Source organism: Erpetoichthys calabaricus, chromosome 3, assembly GCF_900747795.2.
Source record: "Erpetoichthys calabaricus chromosome 3, fErpCal1.3, whole genome shotgun sequence".
NCBI lineage: Eukaryota > Metazoa > Chordata > Cladistia > Polypteriformes > Polypteridae > Erpetoichthys > Erpetoichthys calabaricus.
The window spans coordinates 250,641,856-250,666,914 of NC_041396.2; the positions used below are offsets into that span (position 1 = coordinate 250,641,856).

The 25,059-nt window shown below is 39.3% G+C and overlaps 1 protein-coding gene across 1 annotated transcript in view; it reads right to left on the minus strand.

Moving 5' to 3' along the window:
* Positions 1 to 25,059, minus strand: part of LOC114648777 (cohesin subunit SA-2-like) — a 152,512-nt gene that overhangs the window by 62,115 nt on the left and 65,338 nt on the right. The window contains exons 11-16 of the mRNA XM_051924767.1: positions 16,078 to 16,176; positions 15,907 to 15,986; positions 10,763 to 10,870; positions 3,698 to 3,776; positions 3,488 to 3,608; positions 3,236 to 3,339 (exon numbers count right to left, since the gene is read on the minus strand). Coding sequence (XP_051780727.1) covers positions 3,236 to 3,339; positions 3,488 to 3,608; positions 3,698 to 3,776; positions 10,763 to 10,870; positions 15,907 to 15,986; positions 16,078 to 16,176 — 591 coding nt within the window. The remainder of the gene's footprint in view (positions 1 to 3,235; positions 3,340 to 3,487; positions 3,609 to 3,697; positions 3,777 to 10,762; positions 10,871 to 15,906; positions 15,987 to 16,077; positions 16,177 to 25,059) is intronic.

The window sequence follows — 25,059 nt, forward strand, 5'->3', positions numbered from 1 at the left end:
GGCCAGCAGTTCTCCAGCTAGCTTTTTTCCAATTACATCTGTGGTGTTCATCATGCACTGTTTGATTTAATAAAACACTTAATAGAAAAATGTGACAGACTGAAAATGATCTGTTTTAGGCTTCAAATCATTTGGATGATATCCTTGGAAAGGAAAAAAAAATCTACGATATAACAGCCTTACATTGCTCAGACTAACAAACCATAAAATTAAATAAGGTCTGAGATTGGCAATGATTGGTTTCTAATTAAGCAATTGGGTTGAATGAAAACCTGTAGCCACTGCGGCTCACCAGGACCGACATTGCCTACCCCTGTTTTACATCTTATTGCTAATAAGGAGCAATTAAACACTGAATGCAGCAGTTTAAGATTGAAATAAGCAATTAAGGTTGGAGAACCTTAACAAGCGAGACCACTAAAATGAAGCTTTAAAATGTCACTTAAGCAATATGTGCTTCATCAGAAATAATTGAGTTCTCGTTAAGGAACTGGGTTGGAACAAAAACCTGCACATACTGTGGCACTCCAGGACCGACGTTGCCTACCCCTGGTCTAGCTCATTGGTGACATTAACGGCGGTGTTGGGTTCAAGGGCTCCCAAAAGCAAGATGGGAGCATGGAGCGAACCCACATCGTCACAAGATCTAAAGTTACAACAATTCTAAAAACGCAAGAGACATTTGGAAAATAAAGCAAGGTGTATGACATTTGAAACCTTGAGTAAATTTGACTTGTTCATTTCTATTTCTCTCTGTACATGTTAACAAGTTAATGTCTCCTTCATACATTTTCACAACAACATAAGTCACAAACTTGTCAAAGTGATTTTCTTACAAACCTGATTTGAAAAGTACAGTGTTAAAACAGGCAGGTTTAACGAATTTTTGCAAATGAACATTCTAAATTATTTTGGTATTCAGTAATTCACATGGAAATGGCACAATAATGCTTGAACTTTGTAGAATTGGCTTTAAGCAGTAGATTTTTCAATTAACAGACAAAAGCTACATATTGTATATGTACTATGTATGTAAATAAGTTTCGTATGTGCACATGGTGAGAAAATTGGGTAGTACATGATGATCATATCATTGTATATTAAGTCTACATTGAAATCCATCAAAGATCATTTAAATGCCACCCATTTGTTGTTACCCAGGGGAAGTGCCACACATGAAATATAAGACATACATACAAGCTGTTAATAAGTTATTAGATAGGTTTTGCATCACCTGAATATTTTTGGGGTATGGGGTGTTGAAAAAAAATATCACTTTAGTTTAATCTAATAAATACAAGTAATTTAGGTCAGAAAAAATGAATTTTTCCAATTGCTGGGTATAAAAACACAAATGAAACAGGTTGACAACTCCTGTTCCAATGCTTTAATGCACAAACTCTTTGTATGTACTTCAGAGATATGCGAGTACCATTCAGAGGCCTGTTGGTACTCCCCCAGCGCAAACAGATTTCACTTCAGGATTTTTCACAATAAAGTGTGATTAGTGAGTTCCAGAGTGTAATTTTTCATCAGTTTTCATTAAGTTTAACTCAGTGTTCTGTAAATGGCTTGAGTATCATTTACAAGGTGAGACTGGTAACAGACACACACAAATACCAACTTGAACATTAAATATGTAGTTCTAAAATCTTTGCATTCATCAATGGATTACTCTATTTAATAAAACAAGAGTGGGCCATATATTTTGAAATATAAACCTTAAGGCAAAAAATCCTAACTGTGCACAGGTAATACATTTTTCAATCACCCAATTATCACGTACTGAAAACTTGAAGCAAAAGGGAATAACTTCAAAGACAGGAAATAAAAGATCATCTTAAGTGAGAACTTAATTTACAGTGAAATGAAAGCAGTACAGTAATCCCTCCTCCATCGCGGGGGTTGCGTTCCAGAGCCACCCGCGAAATAAGAAAATCCGCGAAGTAGAAACCATATGTTTATATGGTTATTTTTATATTGTCATGCTTGGGTCACAGATTGTGCAGAAACACAGGAGGTTTGTAGAGAGACAGGAACGTTATTCAAACACTGCAAACAAACATTGTCTCTTTTTCAAAAGTTTAAACTGTGCTCCATGGTAAGACAGAGATGACAGTTCTGTCTCACAATTAAAAGAATGCAAATATATCTTCCTCTTCAAAGGAGTTCGTGTCAGGAGCACAGAATGTCACATAGATAGAGAAAACAATCTCTAGCAAACAAATCAATAGGGCTGTTTGGCTTTTTAAGTATGCGAAGCACCCACGGCACAAAGCTGTTGAAGGCGGCAGCTCACACCCCCTCCGTCAGGAGCAGGGAGAGAGAGAGAGAGAGAGAGTTTGTTTTTCAGTCAAAAATCAATACGTGCCCTTCGAGCTTTTAAGTATGCGAAGCACCGTGTAGCATGTCGTTTCAGGAAGCAGCTGCACAAAAGATAGCAACGTGAAGATAATCTTTCAGCATTTTTAGACGAGCGTCCGTATCGTCTAGGTGTGCGAACAGCCCCCTGCTCAATCCCCCATACGTCAGGATCAGAGAAAGTCAGTGCAAGAGAGAGAGAAAAGTAAGCAATCTAGCTTCTCAGCCATCTGCCAATAGCGTCCCTTGTATGAAATCAACTGGGCAACCCAACTGAGGAAGCATGTACCAGAAATTAAAAGACCCATTGTCCGCAGAAATCATGAACCAGCAAAAAATCCGCGATATATATTTAAATATGCTTACATAATAAAATCCGCGATGGAGTGAAGCCGTGAAAGGCGAAGCGCAATATAGCGAGGGATCACTGTACATCTGTTTATATGGACATGGCAATGTCCCTTAGCTACACTGCTATGCACATTTATAACGAAGATTCTAAAATGTTTGCTGGGTGTAGGTAGACAAGCCACTGGAACCTCCTGGGAATTATCGTGTGTACAAGCTGTGTGTATTTGTTAGGAGACTGCTCAAGCTCTCCCTCTCTTACATTTTTTATATCACTGGTTTAGAGAAGGTGCAGATACCTGGCACACAATATAAAGAAGAAGCCGAGATATATAGTGGCAGCTGCACAAGCTTGCTTCTAAGTCTTGAAAGTCTCTATTTCCGTAAGGTTCAGTCTATGTTCAGTTGTATGCTCTTTACACACAGCTTTGCTTTTAAAGCCACAAATTTCAAATCTGGCGTGAAAGTACCTTTTTACCTTAAGTCAGATTTTAACACACAATTTTTGGTTATCTCCTTAGCTTACCTTTCGTCCACTGATCCTTCCAGCTGGAGGGTGGACCTCTGCAGCTTGTCTGAGACAGCAAACTAAGATTTCAATCAGACCACTTTCTTCCTCATCACTCAGTCCTGACCAAAAAAAAAATCAGTAGTTTGAAAATAAAAACTACTCCCTTCCCACAGTGCAAATCAAATTTCTAACATTAATCAGCAGAAACAAGTAGTAAGCAGCTCCATCATTACAAACATGCCCAGAATGGGGCATTTTTAAACTGACCTTCCTCCTCATCATCTTTTGTATTAGCAAGCAGCAGTGTAGACATCCCCTCCCAGTCTTTAAGAACTGTTGCTGCACAATCCCATAGACTGTCCACTAAGTAGGTTGCATGATCATGCATCTTTTAGCGGAAGAAGAAGTAAGAGAGGTAACTGATTACACAAAATATATAATCACAAAAACAAGGAGACTATAATCTTATGTTCTCACCTTGTTCTGCATAAAGAAGGAAACAAGCAGTCTAATAAGAGGCCTTGAACCATCTTCACGCTTATACTGCAACTGCAGCCTGTCAAAAGAGCATTATATTAAATATAATAAAAAAAAAAATTAAATATGGTTTATACTACAGACACCAACCCCATATGAAATTGGAACTCGCTTTCGTCCCCCAACTACTTCACACTAACAGTATTATACAACTCCCTTTGAAGATAATAAAAAAAATAGCAAACTTCCACTTATAAGCCATGAGCTCTAAACACATTTTCCATCAATCTATTCCTAATTTATCACAATTCCCTATTAAAATTGCAGTGTTAAACAAAGTAGCTGTTTTCATATAAAATAGCCAAAGAGGGAATCAGCAACATCACTGGTCTAGTACTGCACTGGGGAAGAACTTAAAAAAACACAACAAATGCACAGAACAGAATATGCAGAGCTTAAAGCAAAAATCACACTCAAGTGACTTTTGGTCGTGGGTTATGTCAAATTTGCTGATCACATCTCCTGACCATGTCACTTTAAATGCTCAAAATCACAGCCTATGTCAAATTTAGCTGTTCAGTACAGCTGTGCTCAACCCCTTTTTTAACAGCTATATTGTGCTACTCTATGAAGGGTTAACAGCAGCAATCTTAGGAATTCATTTCTTTTTTTCTGTTTGATCAGGGTTCATAAAACATGAGATATCAGACAAGATAAGCTTCTCTTCTGTTTGTGAAGTCCAAAGCCCCTATGCTACCTGACAGAGCTGGCACTTTACGAAGGGTTAAAAGCTGAGGCGAGTGTTACCTGCAGTCTTGGCCCTTTTACTCATTCTGTTTAGACATAAACATTAACATACAAGATGTCAGAAAGACATGCCTCTCTTCTGTTTGTGAGGTTCAAAACACCCATTTTCCTTTTTTCTTCATCACTGCCATCTATGCACTGCACTCCCAGATGACCATTCCTTGGTTGTCAGCTCTCCTTCATACAAAGCCCACCCCACCAACTAAAAATAAATTCAAACCTCACTGATTTTACCATAGCAAATCGCTGGGTATGTCGCATCAGTTTCATGGGAGCATGCCTGCTGACTACACTTGCTAAGATTACGTAAAAGAAGGCTATGACTGACAAACAGCTGGAAAAGTGGTCTTAAGAGACAGTCTAGTGGAACTTTTCCTACTTTGCATTATGTTGGACAGGAAGCAGCTTACACAGGTAAATCACAAGGTACTGTACGCAAAAATTAATATAACATTAATACAGTTTACATGTTTGTAAACTACTACAACCTTAAAGGAGAAATTCACCAAAAAAAAAAAAAAAAAAATCACAGACACAAAATGCAGTCATTGCTTGCTCTTCATGGGGGGTTAGGTTCTAAGACCTACAGGGAAAAATAAAATCCACAAATTCCTCATCAACATCATCATCTGTGGCACAATGGCTAGCACAGCGCTTCAACTCCATAGGCATACTTTATAAAAGTCTTACTTATTAAAGCATTAAAAGCATACTCATTAAAAATATTAATTGGAAAAAAGAAAAAAATGCCATACAACTATTGCTGGGAGGTATACTGGTTCATACCGAAAACGGATTTTTAAATTTTTGTTATGATATGGATTTTTCTTATACCGCAACACTGGTTTAAATAGCCTAAACAATGTTCTGAACATGACGCTGCGGGAAACTGTTTAAGGGGGACCTTTTCACTGCTACACTGCTAAACAAGCATGCATGCAATGAGGTACATGTGTTAGTGGAGGTATTGTGCACTGAAAATGGACAGAGAACATTCTAAAACTGAAGCTGTAGCAGACGATAAAGTTGAACATGATGACACAGAAGAACTTTGGCTGAAAAAAAGGAGTCATGTCTGTTGTCTGGAGATACTTTGGTTTTAAAAGGTCAGATGTGGACCATTATTATCTTCTGTTATTATTTTCAGTATTCTGAGAATACTGTTTCTATAGTACTGGATAATACTGCAAGCCAAGTAGCACTGGTTTTATTTATTTTTTTCTCTCAATACTTGAATACTGTGTAATGTACCTGGGTACTGTGTAATAGTGTGACAATGCCAGTCCCCTACAGACTCCCTCTTCCCACATGTGAGTCTGTTAAACCAACACCGTCAATAGTTATGAGCTAGATGAGCTGACAAATCTCATTGAAGCCAGGGGATGGTGGAAAGTGCTCAAGTGCTTTTATTAAAAACAGCCAAAAGTAAAACCAAAAGTGTCCTTTGTGCGGTGTAAAAAAAAAAAAAAAAAACAAAACAAAAAAAACACAGTACCCAAATAAAGAGCAAACCCATAAAAACCAGTGAAACGTGGGGATAAAATCCATAATAAATAAATCCGATAAAATAGAGGTTAAAATGTAGTCTCTCTCCTCACCCAATCAGCCCACCACCTTCTGTCTTCCCGGCTCACCCATTACTGGTGTTGCTGGCGGAGCCTCTGCAGCACGAACTCCTTTATGGCGACCCCCATCTTTGCTGCCACCACGCTGCGCAGCCAAGACCATCTGAGGTCGGCACACCTCCCGTCTTCCATTGTACATACTCAGTCGCTCCTCGGATCCATTGTGAGGTCTTACATTTCGCTCGCCCCACTCTACACGCTTAGTCAGTGGGGTGAACTAGCCCCTAGAGCACCTCAGCCTGCACTCCCACACAGAGCTCCAGCTCGTGCTGCCTTCTCCTTCCTGGTGTCTGGATCGTCTCCCATGACTGCTTTTTCCCTTTTTTAACCTTCTTCTGTTCTAATCTTTTCTTTTTTCCTTCCCCCATCCTGCCGGCCCATAAATATATGTCTTTGTGGGAGCAGCACCTTAATCACACGCCACAGGAAGCCAATGAAGCAATTGAGAACGATCGTACCCACACATGCAGGTGCAACTCACCCCAATTATCTGATGAACTCCCCGCAGTTGTGCAATAGCGCAAACGGAGACGGACTTGGCTAACTGGATTTAAAAACTGGCCATATTTTTTGTTTGAAGCCGCGGACCCGCTATACCACAAATAGCATTATAAATGCAAGTTGCCGTTTTATTTATGTATATACTGTAGCTTAGCTTGAAGCAAGGTCCATATTAATGCAATTTGCAATATGATGGTTCAGTTGGTAAAGATGTCATCACCAAGTTGCACTTATTTTATTTTTATTTGGTGAATACTGTGTAATGTACCTGGGCTTGAAGCCTTGAAGTAATAGTATTATTACTGGAATTTGCACTATTATTTATTTTATTGTTATTATTTATTAGTTTAAATATTATGCAGTTTAATGATGGTAATCATTATGGTTGGTTATCCAGGAGAGACTCGGAGTAGAGTCGCTGCTCCTCCGCATTGAGAGGAGTCAGTTGAGGTGGTTCGGGCATCTGGTTAGGCCCCCTGGACACCTCCCTGTGGGGGGTGTTCCGGGCATGACCCACTGGGAGAAGGCCATGGGGCTGACCCAGGACACGCTGGAGGAATTATATCTCCCGGCTGGCCTTGGAACGCCTTGGGGTCCTCCCAGAGGAGCTGGAGGAGGTGGCCAGGGAGAGGGAGGTCTGGGCTTCCCTGCTTAGGCTGCTGCTCCCACGACCCGACCTCGGATAAGCGGTGGATAATGGATGGATGATGGTAAAGTTGTTTAAGAAAAAGTCACTTTAACGTGTCAGTAGACAGAGATTGTTAACATTAACAGAAAGTGTAGATGGTTTACAAAAAATATTTACTATTTATTCCTTTTCTAAGATAGGTTCAGTGCAATACAACTTTTGACAAACACCTCTGGATATTTTACTAATTATAAATGCCTATTTGGATGGTTGAAAATATGTTGTCAAAATTATAGTATAAGTTGTTTGCAAAATGTGTTCAATAAAAAGGTTCTATATTTTGATTGTAACTGTCATGCAATATGATTCCTTCTCTTCATTAGTGCCACCTCCTTGAAAACTATCACTTTATGGGGCCATGCAAACCTGTATTAATACTTGTGTGCACATTAAAATGTCTTTTTGTACAATGTACAATTCTCATGACAGTGGAAAAGGTTATTATGAGTCAGTCTACTGCAGTAATTGCAGTGGAAAATGTGGTTAACATCCACTCATGCATGGGGAAAAAAATACCGTTGAATACTGTGAAACTAGTATAATTTTGAAAAATACCGTGATATAGAATTTTGGTCATACTGCCCAGCACTACATACAACTACATATCTCTCTATTATTAAAAAAAAATCTTGGAAGGAGACGATACGCGATTTTCTCTTTACACTTTAATGTCCCAAGAAAGACACTAACATCCCGCGAGACAAGGCAGTGTCTTGAGACAAAAGGACAGCTGCTGTACCGGGTTTTAAATGATCGACGCGCAGCGCGACAAGCAGAACACGCAGCTCGATAGCAGCAGCAAGCCAGCAGCTAATCCAACCACATCTCCTTAGCGTGCGTTCAGCCCCAAATGCACAACACGAGTGTCAGAGTCAGGAAGTGGCTGGAGTGTAGCGCACCCTTTGGGGTTAGGGGTTTGCGAGCGAAGCGAGCAGGATGAAAGCCCCCTAGTAAAAAAAAAAAAAAAAAAAATATCTAGACTGTCTCGTCATTTACCTTTACTGTCTTCATTTTACAAATATATAGCCATGTCAATGTGTAGGGTTTCCACGTTCTTATTACCTCTGAGTGGGTTTTGAATGTTTATCATTTTAAATGTTTTTAATATGGTCAAAGAGTGTCTGATTACACACTCAAAGTAATGTCTTTGCAGCTTTCAGTGCATCAAAAGACTCATTCGTGCCATATTTATAGCCCACAGACACAAAGGAATGCCCACCTTTTATCACAATCAAAAGTGATACTGTCTTTTTCTGCAGGCTAATTTCTACTAAAACTGTGCACATTTCTGACGTACTTCCATGCTAGTGAAGACATGGTTTACCTTGGTTTGTGTTTAATGCCAAGACCGAAGACCTAGAAGTGCATTGCACAAGTGTCCGTCTTGAATTACCATCGCACTAGGTCCAATACTCCATCAAACCCCAACAGGTCGGGTCTGGTGTGTTGCTGTTACATCACGACATTGAACAGTCTAATTTAACTAAATATTAATTTATTTTTCAATTAGTTTTGATCTTTAAAATAAGTTGCACAAATTGAACTCTTATAGCAATGTTCAACCTAGTATGAAGATTTGGAAAATGGAACTGGCTTGTACATAAAAAGTACATATATTTTAAAAGTCTTAGTTAATTGTAACAAAGAATAGAGCAAGAAATCCAAGTACCACATGAAAGAAAGAGAAAAAAGCAATGCTGTTCTTTTAGATTGCTGTGTATTATATGAATGAATCAGTGTTTTAGATTGGACCAAACTGGAATTATCTGTGCACACAACAAAGCCAAGCTATTTCACTTTCATCTTTAAAAAAGAGATGCATTATTTAAAGAACTAATGATACAAAATTGAAAGGTAAAAAAAGGCAAATGAAAACATTAGATATCATTACCAAAGATGCAGAACAAAACTGCCAATGACTTAATCACTACGATTAAAGACTAGTGACATTTCTCATTTATCAAAAGATAAACAGAACTATAGGGATAATTCAGTAACAATACACAACTTCAAATCAGATTTTTTTCAAGCAACTCCATATTGAGTGTTACTCAAGGTAGCTACAAGTAAGGTCAAATCAGGTCAGGTCAGGGAGCTTACACTGGTACAGCGTGCTGCAGCACCCACAAAACAGCTCGGGATCCTGGTTGGCAACCACCCAGGCAGACGCGCAGTCCCACCCTCTAGATATGACTCTCTCTCGGCCACAGCCAGGTGTTATGAGGGCGTCCCCTTGGCCTGGTCCTGCCACTCGGGTCCTCAACAATGAGGATCCTGCAAGCCAGATCACCCTTGGGGAATTGTGCCACACAGCCATAGTGCCATAACTGATGCTCCCTCAAAATGCAGTTAACGTGTATCATTCGGGAGTTCATGAGCAACTGCTCAATCAACACAAAGTCAAACTAGTGTTACCCAAGGATTCTCTGAAGAGACACAGTACCAAAGGAGTCCAGTCTTCGTCTCAGGTCACTGGATAGTGTCCATGTCTCACAACCACATAGCAAGACAGGAAGCACCAGGACTCTAAAGACATGGACCTTCGTCCTTTTGCATAGGTATCGGGAGCACCATACACCCCTTTCCAACAACCACATAACCCCCATGCTCTCCCAATTTATCTAATGACTTCATAGGAAGAGTCACCAGAGACATGAATGTCACTGCCGAGGTAAGTAAACCTCTCGACAAGGTCAACATTCTCTCCGCAGACAGACACACTGCCGATGGCTGTGCGTAAGAGGTCATTAAAGGCCTGGACCTTGGTTTTTATCCAGGACACTCGCAAACCTAGACACTCAGACTCCTTGCTCAGTCTCTCAAAAGTCCCGATCACAGCCTCTATTGACTCCACCAAGATCACAGCATCGTCGGCAAAGGCAAGATCAGTGAGTCTTTCTTCGCCAACAGATAACCCACAGCCGCTGGATCCCACAACCTTGCCCAACACCCAGTCCATGCAAGCATTGAACAGAGCAGGAGCAACACACCCCTGACAAACCCCAGAATCAACTGGGAAAAATGCAGAGGTTCTGCCTCCACTCTGCACAGCACTCACAGTAACAGTGTATAGGCTGGCCACTATATCCAGCATCCTTGAGGGGATCCTGTCTCAGGAGTCCCACAGGGCAGCTCGATCAACTGAGTCGAAGGCCTTACTAAAATCGACAAAGGCTGCAAAGAAACTCTGCCAATATTCGCATTTGTGATCCACGAGAACCCTCAGTGCCAGGATGCTTTCGATGTTAGACTTCTTAGGCGTAAAATCAGACTGCTGCAGTTGCTGGTGGTGAGAAAGTGATTACAGATCATATTGAAGACAACCCTAGCAAGGACCTTACCCAGCACCGAGACCAGTGTTATCCCCCGTAGTTGTTGCAATTCAGGATCACCCAGGCACACCACAAAAAAATTACAGTGCAGTAAGCAAATACAAAGTCTTACATCTGGTACAAAAACTGTCCTGCAGCAGCGGCTAGCGCTCTATGAGCTGCAAACACCAATGTGCATAAACGACAACATTCTTCACCAATTAAAACATCTTCAGCATTCCTGTAGGGAAAAAAAAATATTCATTATAGTCATGTTCTTCTTTGTTACATTAACAAATACTTATTTTAATTTTTTTCATTTGGATATTTGGGAAAGTGTAACACAATGTACAAACTGCACATTTAATTGGCACATGTTCAAAGCCGATCTACTGAAGTGAGAATTTCTACCTTAAATCAAACAAGACAGAAAAAATATAAACTGCATGGCATTGCAGTACAGGCACTATAGCCCTCAAAAGGACCAAGTTTACTAGGGAGGGTCTAGAACCCTCTTAATCTATTTCAGGATTGTGGGGACCAGAGGCTATTCCACTAGGACTGGGTAAAAGGCTAAAAACAGGCCCAGACAGGGACCACTCTCAATCACACATGAACATAAATATACACACCATATTCATATACAATGACAATTTCTAATTTTCAACAAACATAACCTAAAGAAAAATATAAAGCCTACATTAATTAATTTCTTCTTTGCTTAAGCATATCTGGCCATAATAATTTTCATTAAATGGGACTTGAAAAGCTATTGGCAAATGTTAGGGAATAACATAAGTAATAAGCAAACTTTATTACAGGGAGTGACCATTATGGAAATCAGGTAAATGTGGCACCGATAGTAAATTATAGGGTGACCAGGTTTTCAAAGTACTGAACTAGGACACTTGTGTAGCATATATGTCCACGCATAAAGGCCATCCTCATTTACCTAATGACTGCTTTATCTCATCACCAGAGAAGGATTATGTCATGGAAAAAAAGAACTTTTACAAATAAACATATATGATTCCATACAGTGCTACAAGTGTAAACAAATATATACAGGTACTCTTGATTTTTGTGTGCTTCTTGTTCCTCCTCTAGATGCTGTTCACATATAAACAAGTTGTAAACCAAGCAGGGTCCCCCCACCTTGGAGTTTCATGTGCACTGTTGTAAATATACTGTGACATATTTGTTTCAGCAAAACAATGTTTGTGGCAATAAAAAAAACATTTTAGATGGGCAGCCCTGTTAAAACTAGAACATTTTGATATTCTTCAGTTATTTTTCTGGACACATGGCCTGAAATCAGAAATGTCACTGTCAACAGGAGGTCTGGTCACCCTAGTAAATTATAGTGTCCATGAAATAGTGAATCATTATAAACTGCAGATAATGGAGCTGTGAGGTTGGCTTAGTGTCTGATTAATACTTCATATCTAGATAACCTTTTTTTTTTTTTTTTTTACCTTTTTCTTGAATTATACTTTTACAGTTAGAAAAATTTGACTTTCTTGTTAGGACTTAAAGCAACGGAAGGAGTAAAATACTGGTGCACTGATTCTCTTTCCCTTTTTGCTCAAGCAACTTAGAAGACTTCATAAAACAAAAATAATTTGCTAATGCAGAGGTGTCTGCATGTACCAGGCTGTACTAGACAGGATTGACCACCTGCCCGCCCACGCAAGTAGCTTGTGACAGCGACTTCCTACCAGCGTAAGCAGTCTGATGGCGTTTCATTAACCTGAATTGATGCATTTTATTTATAGGGCACCTTACATTAGCAGTAAATCTCAAAGTGCAACATAAAAGGTTTAAACAATTGGGGCTCTTTTGCCATCATTAGCAGGAAATGTGCAAAAAATGCAAGTTGGTATAACCGCTGTCAAGGTAAAATTTAAACAGTAATGTAATTCATACTTGAACATAGACCAAGTTCACAGATTCACCAATGGTTTTCAATGGATGATTTTTAAATTTCAAAACTTTGAATGGTGTTATCTGCTCCAGATATCTTAATGAAAATTGAATTGTGTAGACAAATTTCCTTTAAGAATAAATGTGCCACATTTCAACAATACTGGTCCACTGGGTGTCAAGCAGTTTTATGCAGACAGACAGGCATGCACTATCACAATAGATGCTTTGTGTCTCATATGTAAACACACTTACAGTTTTTCACAATTGCTAACACACAAAAATGACATGCATAGCACAATTATTCAAACTGACACACAGAGAGCAAAACCTCTTCTCAAGTCTCTAAAACTCTAAACACATTTCCTGCTTTACACACATTTTGCAATTCAAAATGGCACTTTCTAAATGCACTGAACATGGTTCTCTGCATAAGACACAACAATCTGACATAAAGTCACATGTTTCCCATTACAACACACTGCCATTCAAAAGGACAGAACATGAGCTAATTGGCCAATATATGTGCCACCTGGCCAAACGCCTCAATGGTTAATTGTTACCACTTCAATCAGGAAGTAAGCACTATAAAAAGACCACAGGTGAGCACCTTTTTTTCCCAAGAACAATGGAAGACATTGCAGAGAGAAGAAGAGGGAGGGTAAGGATGAGAGGGGGAGGAAGAGTGAGAGGTAGGGGTAGAGCTGGTATAGAAGGTCATGGGCGAAGAAGACAGCAACTGTCAAATGAAATCAGAGCAACCTTAATTGATCATGTCATCAACCATGGGCTGACAATGCAAGAGGCTGGACGTAGAGTGCAGCCCAACTTGAGCCATTTTACTGTCGCCTCTGTCATCCGGACATTTAGACTGGAGCACAGGTATGCAACCAAAATGTCTTTCACACTGTGTAGTACACCCCATGTCATAGTGTATCAGTCGGGTGACACCTGTGTACTTCATGAATGGCTAATGTCATACACTAACTGTACAAGTTTCCTGTCCAATTTACTCTACTGTGGGGGAATCTTTAGGCTGCATTGTCCAAGCCCTATATTTTTGTTTTTTGTTTTTGTAAAAGGACTGAGAGACGCAACCATGTGGAGGAAGGGGCGAAATGTTCACAGGGGTACAGGAAGCTGCCATTGTAAACTTGGTCTTGTAGAATAATGAAATCAGATTAAGAGAAATTCAAAGCAACATCATCCAAGACAACACCATATTCACCAACATTCAACGAGTCAGTCTGTCCACATTGGCTCGCATTCTCAAGCGAAACCAAATCAGCCTGAAACAATTGTATAAGGTGCCTTTTGAGAGAAACTCTCAAAGAAACAAAGAGCTCAGACGAGTATATGTGGATGTAAGTACAATATTGACTGCAGCACATTACACGCAACATTGTTTCCCAGTGTACTGGATAACACCATATTGACTGATTTTAGCTCATTGTTTTCAGGGAGTACTGGAAATGGATGCTCATGCAATCCCACATGAGTTCATCTTCATAGATGAGGCTGGTTTCAACCTAGCAAAGACCAGAAGAAGGGGAAGAAACGTCATTGGCCACAGAGCCATTATAGATGTTCCTGGCCAATGTGGTGGGAACATCACAATGTGCGCTGCCATCTCCAATATGCATAGTGTCCTCCACCGTCATGCCAACCTTGGACCATACAACACAGGCCATATTCTAACATTTCTGGACAGACTCCATAACATTCTCATTCCACCAGAGCGTATGAATGATGCAGACCATGCAAGAACCTGGTATGTTGTAGTATGGGACAACGTGAGCTTTCATCATGCAGCCCCAGTCCAAAACTGGTTTGCTGACCACCCACTGTTTCTCATGTAATACCTCCCACCATTCTCACCATTTCTGAACCCCATAGAAAAGTTCTTTTCGGCATGGCGGTGGAAGGTATACGACCGGCAGCCCTATGTGCGCATGCCTCTTGTGCAGGCTATGGAAGAGGCATGTGATGAAATTGATGTGGGTGCGATTCAGGGATGGATAAGGTACTCAAGGCGCTTTTTCCCTCGATGTCTGGCAAGGGAAGATATTGCCTGTGATGTGGACGAGGCATTGTGGCCAGACCCAGCTGAGAGGCAAGATGCTGCCTAATTATTTTTCTTGCCTCTTTTTCTTCTATATTTCTTCTGCACATTTTCTTTTTCAGTTTACTGTTTTTTCTGAGCATATTTTTGTTCGCTCCAATGTAAATATATCTGCTGTGCATATGTTGCACTGACTTGTTTGGTGAAAAATAAAAAAACAAATGCATGTGTGTGTATCTGCAAATATTTCTGTGCATGTGAACACTCTAATTTTCTACAATTTGGACTATTTTAGTATTGTGGCAGAGCATACTAAAGATGAGAGTGCTTTTCATTTTGCCCAACAGTGTGTAGTTGGTTAGACAAAAATCTGGTGATATAACTGACATGTGTGCCATTTAGTGCAGTAGTTTGATTATGATCATTATATATGTAGTTTTGGTTGCAGTGTTTCATTTTGCAGGATATGTGAGGTGTTTTGCTCTTTGGGTGAGGTCTTTTGTGAATTGTGCTAAATGATTTGCAACAATGAGCCTTGTTGTCAAAATTGTGCTTTAGCAATTGTAAAAAACTGTAAAATATCATCCATTATTACACAAACTTGTATGACATTAAAATAAAATAGTCATATGCCAATTTATTGACAACAAGTTCAAGCAATTTCGTACTTGAAGTCAATGGCCATAGGAAAACAACAGGGTAATCACATTCTAGAATATTCTAGAAATTGCCAAAACCAGCTTACATAGAAACGGGAAAACATGTACTGATTGCTTACAAGACCCACTCGGGTCTTACCTGTGACCAAATGCTGGCAAACCATGGACCACCAGCAACAACCCAGGTTACAACCCAGTCATGAAGAAACACATGGCTTAGGCAATCCACAGTGGCCTCTGGCAAACCAATAATGTCAACCTTCGACCGACTGGTGGTACGAACCAGTGGTTGAGAAACACCGTCTTACAAAGACCTGGGGCCAAAACTCCAAGATCTACATGTGATGCTCAATTTAAAGTATGTGTACAAGTGACCCACACAAGACCACAGGGACTCAATTGCAATGACCTGTACGCTATGTGACCGATGTACAGCCAACTTGACATATGGCTAACTGTCTGGACCCAAATGGAACTGTAAGTCGATGCATTTCAGACTTAGGTTTTTATTATGCACTTTCAAACATACAGTGCAACAGAGTAATTACATAGAACATAAACAAGTGAGGAGATGAAAAAAGAAGAAAATATGAATGAAGATCTTGGAAACTCATCTAAGAAAGGAGCACTCACTGCTGGATGAGAAGAAGTAGATGAAGTGCTTCAACTGCTACATCACTCTCCTTGTCCAGGACCATGTACAGGATTCTGTCCTGCAAAGAATCACACCAGGTTTTAGTCCTCTAAACAGATAAAAGCAGCATAAAAAGCCCGTTAATGTTTAGTTTCTTTCACACACAGCACCTTGAATCTGCTAGTGAACAGTTCCAGCTTTGGAATAAACTGCTTGTTGGCATAAAGGCCCATGAGAGACTTCAGACAGGTGAGCCTCACATTACCCAGCTGTTAACAGACAAAAAATTATTAGAGTAACCCAATTGGATACATTTTTTTTTTTATATAACCAAAACACACTAGACCTAAGAAAAGTGAATGAGTAATATTATATATTCAGTATACACACACACACAGACACACACACACACACATATATATATATATACATACACTGAAAAGTTTAAACTTCCCCTTGGTGACGAATAAAGCACTTGTAAGAAAATCAAAAGGTTTGGAAATGAATGGTCTATTGTACAACAAAGCAATGCTGTAAAGCACATAGTGGACAGCTAAAAAGAAAGAAAAATGAATAGATTAAAATAAAATGATCACATTTTACAATGTAATAAAATATAAAGGGGATGAAAAAGAAGAATGAAAGTTACTACGAAAGATTTTATTTCTGTTTAATTGTCTATGATTTGTGGTAGAGTTAAAATGATATTTAAAGTTGTACATTGTACCCAGCTTTTCAAGCTCAACACATTTAAAATCCTATCAACAACAGATACTATCAGGCTCCCCAGCTGAGTCTGACCAAATGTTTTGTCTTTTCTTCTCTACTAAACAGATATTTTTATGTTGTAACAGGCCTTTTACATGTGGGTAAACTTCATCCTTCCACTGCCTTCCTAGGGAGCAACCATTGTGACTGGCCATTTTAACGTATCTGCCTTTACTGCACTGTTAGTTTACTATCTAATCTTGCTTGTCCATAAGGACCATGTACCTAATTTTACTTCACAACACCTAAAGGATATGTTCTAAAACCATTCACGACTCGAGATGAAACAGCCGAACATCTGGCATCCACTGCAGACGGGAAAGCAACGGCTACAAATTCCGAATGCAAAAAACTCTGAGACAGACTTGCTGCACTGGAAGATGGATGCAGAAGGAAAAATATTAGAATTGAAGGTCTTCCAGAGAATCGTGAAAGTCCAAACCCAGTGAAATTCGTAGCTGAGCTATTCTCTAAAATAAATGGAGAGGACTGTAAATCTGACACTGAAATAGCAGCAGCTTACCGCATATGGGGATCAAATACCTCTAAACCTAGGAGTCTATCATGCGCTTTGAGAAGTTACAATTTAAATTATATATAATGTCACTTCTCAGACAGAAACAAGAGATTATATTTGAAAATAACCACATCAGCATTTTCCCAGATTTCTCACCCTCAACAGCTGCTAAGCGTGAAACCTTTTACAACATTAAACAGCACTTACAGAAAGCCGAGATCAGATACAGCTTCTTGTACCCTGCCATACTGAAAGTGGATATTCAAGACAAGCATTACATCTTTACCACTACAGAGGAAGCAAAAAAGAGAGTTAAGAAAGCTGATTCCGACACTTTTTTGAAATACGATCATGAGTCGCATCCTGTCATGGCATGGCAAAGAAGATCTTGCCGGTTGTTTGATCCACTTGCAGGGATACTGGTACTTTAACTATACATCCTTTTTCCTTCTCGGACACTTTTTGTTTATGCTTTAATTATGTGTATATGATTGTATATGCTGAATAAATTAATGATTTTTTTTTTCCCCCCCATACGCTGCTGCTGGGGGGCTTGTTTTGTTTTGGACATGCTCTGTTTCTAGGTATGTCAGAGGACTGGGACTTTGGGAAGAAAGAAAGACAGCAAGCTATCTTTTTAATCATTGTAATTATAAATGCCAACGTAACAATAGCCTTCAGGGAAATAACTCCTGGGAAAATTGGAAATTAAGGTCAAAGCTGTCTTAGTTTCAGTTAAGACTAAAAAATGACAACAAAAGCTCAGAAGCAATGTCTCAAATACTGGACAGTTAGCTTTATGAGCGGGAATGTAAAAGGCCTGAATCACGAATTAAAGAGAAAGTATTCTCTCACCTAACAGGTCTAAATGCTAAAAGTAGTATTTTTATAGGAGACCCACTTATTAAGCAAGGATCAGTTTCGGCTGCACAAAAGACTTGACTGGCCAAATATTACATTCCAGCTTTACAAAGAAAACTAGAGGTGTGGGAATTCTTACATATAGAACAGTCTCATTTGTAGTATCAGATGTAGTATCTGATCCTGAGGGGAGATACGAGTATGTGATTGTCATAGGTAACTTATTTAACTGTGTAGCAGTAGAGGCTTTTATCGACCTCTTGAACCCTCAGGTACCACGCCAAACACCAGGTAAAAGACCAATTATTATTTATTAAATAATAATACTATGCACAAAGCACCCTCCACTCCATACTACTCATACAATAGCCAATATTCTCAATACAATAATCACTCCTCTCCCAAACACTTCGCCACCCTACCTCCCAGCTCATCTCAATGTCTGGGCTTTCCCAGCGTCCTTTTATATCCCCTGACTCGGAAGTGTTTCCCATCCTACAGTCCATGTGATTTCTTATCACCTCCGGGTCAGATAAAAAGTCCTTCTCTTCAACCCGGAAACACGTCGTTCCTTCAGGTCATATGATCATTACGTGTTTCCGGGTTATAGGGCACGTACAAGTCCTTGAGCCTCCCTGCAGCGTCCTCTGGTGGGCCCCACGGTGTCCAGCAGGGTTGGGAATAAAAACTCGATTGTCCATAATTCCCTGCTGGTCTTCGGGGCACTTCCGTGCTACAGGGAGGGCTCCATCTAGCGGCCTGGGGGTATTGGCCAGGATGAACAGCCGGCCATCTCCCACAACTGTAAAGTGATTTTAATAAATATTTATACACCCAATGTCGATGATAGGGAATTCATGCAAAATGTATATGCATCCATTCCCAATGTGAACACTCATAAAATTATAATGGCTGGGGACTTTAATGTTTTAAATCCAGACCTAGATAGGTCTCCTGCCACAGGGGCAATGACATCTAACACCACAAAGACAATTACACAGTTTGTAACTGACCACAACCTATCAGACCCCTGGAGATTTCTAAACCCAACTCAAGAGCATATTCCTTCTACTAACCAGTGCATCATTGCTACTCAAGAATTGATTATTTGTTTTGTAGATAACAACTTCTTTCCTACAATTAAATCTTGTAAGTACAACGCTATTGTTATTTCTGATCATGCCCACTTGATTTTGGAGCCAAAATCACTATGCTCCAAATACTCTCAACAAAATCTCGCAGATGGTGTCTTAATCCACTTTTATTAGCAGACGAGAACTGTACATAAATTTATATCCAAATCAATTTTTTTTAGAGACAAATACACCCTCAGAGATTTCTGCAGGAACACTCTGGGAAACCTTGAAGGCCTTTTTAACAGGTCAGATTTTCTCATATCTTTCCCACAGAAATAAATTGGAAACCAAGAAGGTATCAGAGCTAATCAACGAAATTACTAGAATAGACCAAGAACATGCCAGGTGCCCAAGTGAGACGCTAGGAAAAGGCAGGCTCTGCATTCAGAGCTCAACCTCTTAACAACTAAAGAAACTGAACAACTCATATTTAAATCAAGACTTCATTATTATGAACATGGAGAGAAATATAACGCACACATTTAGAGACTACTATAAATCCTTATACTCTTCTGAAATTAAAGACAAAACACAATCTAAGGCATTTCTGGACGCATTACAGCTACCAAAAAAAGATACTCTTAGGGCAGAGGAACTGTATAAACCTCTGGCACAATCAGAATTACTCGATACTATAAACTCACTGCAGAGTGGGAAGCAGTTGACCCCGATGGCTACCTTGCCGAATTTTATAAGAAACTAGCAAAATACCCGCGCTTCGCAGCGGAGAAGTAGTGTGTTAAAGAGGTTATGAAAAAGTAAAGGAAACATTTTAAAAATAACGTAACATGATTGTCAATGTAATTGTGTTGTCATTGTTATGAGTGTTGCTGTCATATATATATATACATATACACACATATACAGATATATTATATATACATATACACATATATTTTTTATATATACATATACACATATATTTTTTATATATACATATACACATATATATATATATATATACACACACACACACACACACACATACATACATACATACATATACACACATAAATGCACTTACAATAACATAGAAATCAATATAAACAACATTAACATCATTATCATATGAGAATATGAAGTAATATATAAGAAGCACATTTCATATAAATATAAATTATTAAACAGTAAAATCATCTTCTATAATTTGCTACCGTGGCTTTTCGTTGGTCTGTCCAGGATTTTAAATCACTTGTAGCTTGCAAACCGTTTCACCTATTGACTTGAAATGTGGTACACATATAATACGTCACGTCCGCTATCCGCTTTATGGGTGATGATTGTATTACTCTTATGTTTATTTTATTTTAGAATCAACTCCTATCTGCGCACACCAGGGCGGCCGTGGGCAGATGCGTATGGTGTATTCACTCCATGTTATCGTGCATTGCGCTGTCACTGGTATTTTGATAAAAGAATTTGAACAATATATAAGAAGCGTATAAATTATTAAACAGTAAAACATTGACATTTAAGAAGTAAAGTTACATTGAGTACTACTGCAGTGCCTTCGGGTATACCTAATTTTTTCTTTGCCCATTACATGCTTAAATGTATACATTTTTTGGTGTACCTACCCGAGAACATGCGACATATAACCGACCGTGGGAGAAGCATGGATTTTAAACACGCGTTGAGTTCATCTGCTGGTCTCCCTCGTGGAATAACTGGTAATGTTTGACTAAAATCTACAGCGAGTAAACGACATTACCTCCTTTTTTTTTTTTTACGATCTCTGAGATCTTGCTTTTTTCGGTTCAAGGCTTCATAAGCTCTTTTATGTTCAATGTTGTACTTAATAAGTACTAATTATCCCAAACCATCATCTTTGAATGTTGCAAGACTTTCGCCTTGTATGTAGATCAGGGTAATTACATTCATTGCATTCCTAGTCTGAATCACAATCTGATTGTATGGGTGGTTACCTGGCACTGTAGGGTTGCCACCCGTCCTTTAAAATACGGAATCGTGCCGCGTTTGAGAATGAAATTGCGCGTCCCGTTTTGAATCAATACTGGACGGGATTTATCCCGTATTTTTTTTATAATTTTTTTTTTTAAAGCAGCGTGTCATGCAAATCATCCCACACGCATTTTATGAAGATGCCTCCTTTCCTACTTTTGATTGGGTAATACTTGATGTCATCGTTAGTTTGATTGGTCTTTTTAACTGTCCAGTGAGGAGGGCGTGTCTTTTAAGTAGAGTCTGCAAAGTGTTGGCACTGAGATGTGGCGTCAGCGCCATAGTTGAAGCCCCTAACGTTGCGGTCAGCAAGTTGGCTAACATCTGCCATGTGCCGTCTTTCAGTTGCGAGAAGCAGATCATAGAATGGTTGAAACTGTTGCCCCTAACGTTGCGCCACGGCGTGTGGTTCGTTTATACCTCGTGTCTTCTCATTAAACTTTTATCTCGCGAATATGTTATTGCAATCCGCAGCGGGAGCATTTCTATAAACTTAATTTAAACTTACGTTTTACACCGTGCTTTGTTTCCCTTATGAACATGCTTGTATGCTTCACTCGCTCCTTTCTCAATTGTTTAATTTTTTGGTCTTCGCTGATTGCGGCTCTTCCTCCATTTCCCCCTACTTCGTTCTTTTATCTCGCGAATATGTTATTGCAATCCTTAACGGTAGCGTTTCAATAAACTGATTGAAAATAGTTTTGCATTTACCTTTTTAGTAAAAGGCGAGCTTTTAAGCCTGAGAAATCACCCCGTAAATGCAGACGTTTAATTGCACATGTGTTAATATGTATGGTTACACAGTATTAAAAGACAGTGAACAACGTCAGTTACCTTTGTTCCCGCGTTTGATAAAAGGTGAGCTTTCAAGCCTGAGAAATCACCCCATAAATGCACACGTTTAATTGCACATGTGTTAATATGTATGCTTACACAGTATTAAAAGACAGTCAAAAATTAACGTCATTTACCTTCGTTCCCGCGTGTGACTCGTGCTGTAAATCTCTTCCTTGTTTTTAGTTCACGTGATTACGTAGGAGGCGTGATGACGCGATACGTGACTCCGCCTCCTCCATTACAGTGTATGGACAAAAAATATGTTCCAGTTATGACCATTACGCGTAGAATTTCGAAATGAAACCTGCCTAACTTTTGTAAGTAAGCTGTAAGGAATGAGCCTGCCAAATTTCAGCCTTCCACCTACACGGGAAGTTGGAGAATTAGTGATGAGTGAGTCAGTCAGTGAGTGAGTGAGGGCTTTGCCTTTTATTAGTATAGATTATATATATATATATATATATATATATATATATATATATATATATATAGCTGATTACCCAGTGGATTCGCTCACTGAGTGCAAGAGAAAAAAATAAAATGTATGTATAAAATAAGTATAATTGCCAAATTTATTTTTCCACAAATAAAGAGCACTTACAATAACATAGAAATCAATATAAACAACATTAAGATCATTATCATTTGAGAATATGAAGTAATATATAAGAAGCACATTGCATATAAATATAAATTATTAAACATTAAAATGTTCTTCTATAAAACACTACCGTGGCTATTCGTTTGTCTGTCCAGGATTTTAAATCAGCTGTAGCTCGCAAACCGTTTCACCTATTGACTTGAAATTTGGTACACAGATACTACGTCACGTCTACTATTCGCTTTCCCACACATATGAACACATTATATATATATATATATATATATATATATATATATATATATATACACACACATACATATACACACACATACACATATATACATATACATACATAGTGCGTTGCAACACGGGCTGTGATGTTACATGGGAGGGAGACGACAAATCACAGCTTCCCGCTTTCTAATCGGGCTTGTGATTGCTGCTTTGACGGATGCCCAGATCCCACAGTATTTCCCCTTAGGAGAGGCGTTAGGCAAGTGTAATTGAATAGCGGTGCTGCAAGTTATTACTCTTTTTATGTTTATTTTATTTTATTGTAGAATCAAGTCACAGCTGCGCGCACCAGTGCGTGCGTGGCGGATGCGTACGGCTGACGTTTTCATTGTCTACCACCTTCGGTAATCATTCTTGAGGCAGATTGAAGACTTAAGTGCCAGCTTAACTGAAAAATTAAAGAAAACATACTAAGTTTTAAAAAAAATCAGTTTTAACGGGAAAAGATGCCGACGAAAGAAGAGAAGCAGCGGGACGCTAGGGTCAAGAGCTGCTCATTAAGCAGCAAGCGCATCAACCTCTGAGCAAACGAATGGTAAACGTACAGAGAAAGAGGATAAATACTATGAATGGTCATGTCAACTGTATTCACTCCACGTTATCGTGCAGTGCGCTGTTACTGGTATTTTGATAAAAGAATCTGAATAACATATAAGAAGCGTATAAATTATTAAACAGTAAAACATTAACATTTAAGAAGTAAAGATACATTGAGTACTACTGTAGTGCTTTCGGGTATAGTACATTTTTTTGTTTGCCCATTACATGCATAAATGTATACATTTTTTGGTGTACCTACCCAAGAACACGCGACATGACCCGGCAGTTAAAAATGTATCGCTCCAGCAATTTTAACTTTGTTACAAAGTCATCTAATATGGTATTGCAAACGGCAGCGGGGAGCGTTTCTATAAACTCAATTTAAACTTACTGTTTACACCGTGCTTTGAAGATGCATAGTATGCGACACGTGTTTCGCCGTAATTGTGGGCTCATCAGGAGTACACAGTCACTGCACTACCTTACGGGAATCGATCCTCGGACGTAGAGGCGAAGCCCCCTAACGTTGTGCCACGGCGTGAGGTTCGTTCATTTGACAGCATGTAGATCGGGGTAATTACATTGCAGGCATTCGTAGTCTGATTCACAATCTGATTGTATGGGTGGTTACCTACCAGGTAACGCTTGTGGTTGTTGAGCAAGTCGGCTAACTTCTGCCACGGTGCCCTCTTTCAGTTGCGAGAAGCAGATCATACAATGGTTGAAATAGTTTAATATATATAGCAAAATCACCGCGCTTCGCAGGGGCGAATATGGTATTGCAAACGGCAGCGTTTCTATAAACTTAAAGTTACGGTTTATACCGTGCCTTGTTTTATATTGTTTTCCTACCTTATCAATTGTGTAATGTGTTTTTTGAACAGGTTTCATTCATGTAAGTGATCACTCCTGCTGTGTTCAGTCACTTCACGTGAGCCACTCTCTTGTGTGATGTTGCGATGTGCACGGGTTTATTTAATGTTAGCTAAGACCCGGCAGTTAAAAGTTTCTCGCTACAGCAATTTTAACTCTGTTACAAAGTGATGCAAACTCTCGTTTATACCTCGTGTCTTCTCATTAAACTTGTATCTCGCGAATATGGCCTTGCAAACGGCAGCGGGAGCGTTTGTATAAAGTTAAGGTTACGGTTTACACCGTGCTTTTTTTATACCTCGTGTCTTCTCATTAAACTTGTATCTCGCGAATATGGTATTGCAAACGGCAGCGGGAGCGTTTCTATAAAGTTAATTTAGACTTACGCTTTACACCGTGCTTTTTTATACCTCGTGTCTTCTCATTAAACTTGCATCTCGCGAATATGGTATTGCAAACGGCAGCGGGAGCGTTTCTATAAAGTTAATTTAGACTTACGGTTTACACCGTGCTTTTTTATACCTCGTGTCTTATGAAGATGCTTGTATGCGTCACTCACTCGCTTCTTATTGTTTCGCTGCCTTGTCAATTGTGTAATGAATGTTTTCTTCTGCGCTCTTTGGGGCTCCTCCTTCTTTTCTATGTACTGAGTTCACAGTCAGTTCACGTGATTACGTGGGAGGCGTGATGACGCGACACGCAACTCAGTCTCCTACGGCCATCTTGCTGCCTACCATTACAGTATATGGACAAAAAAGAG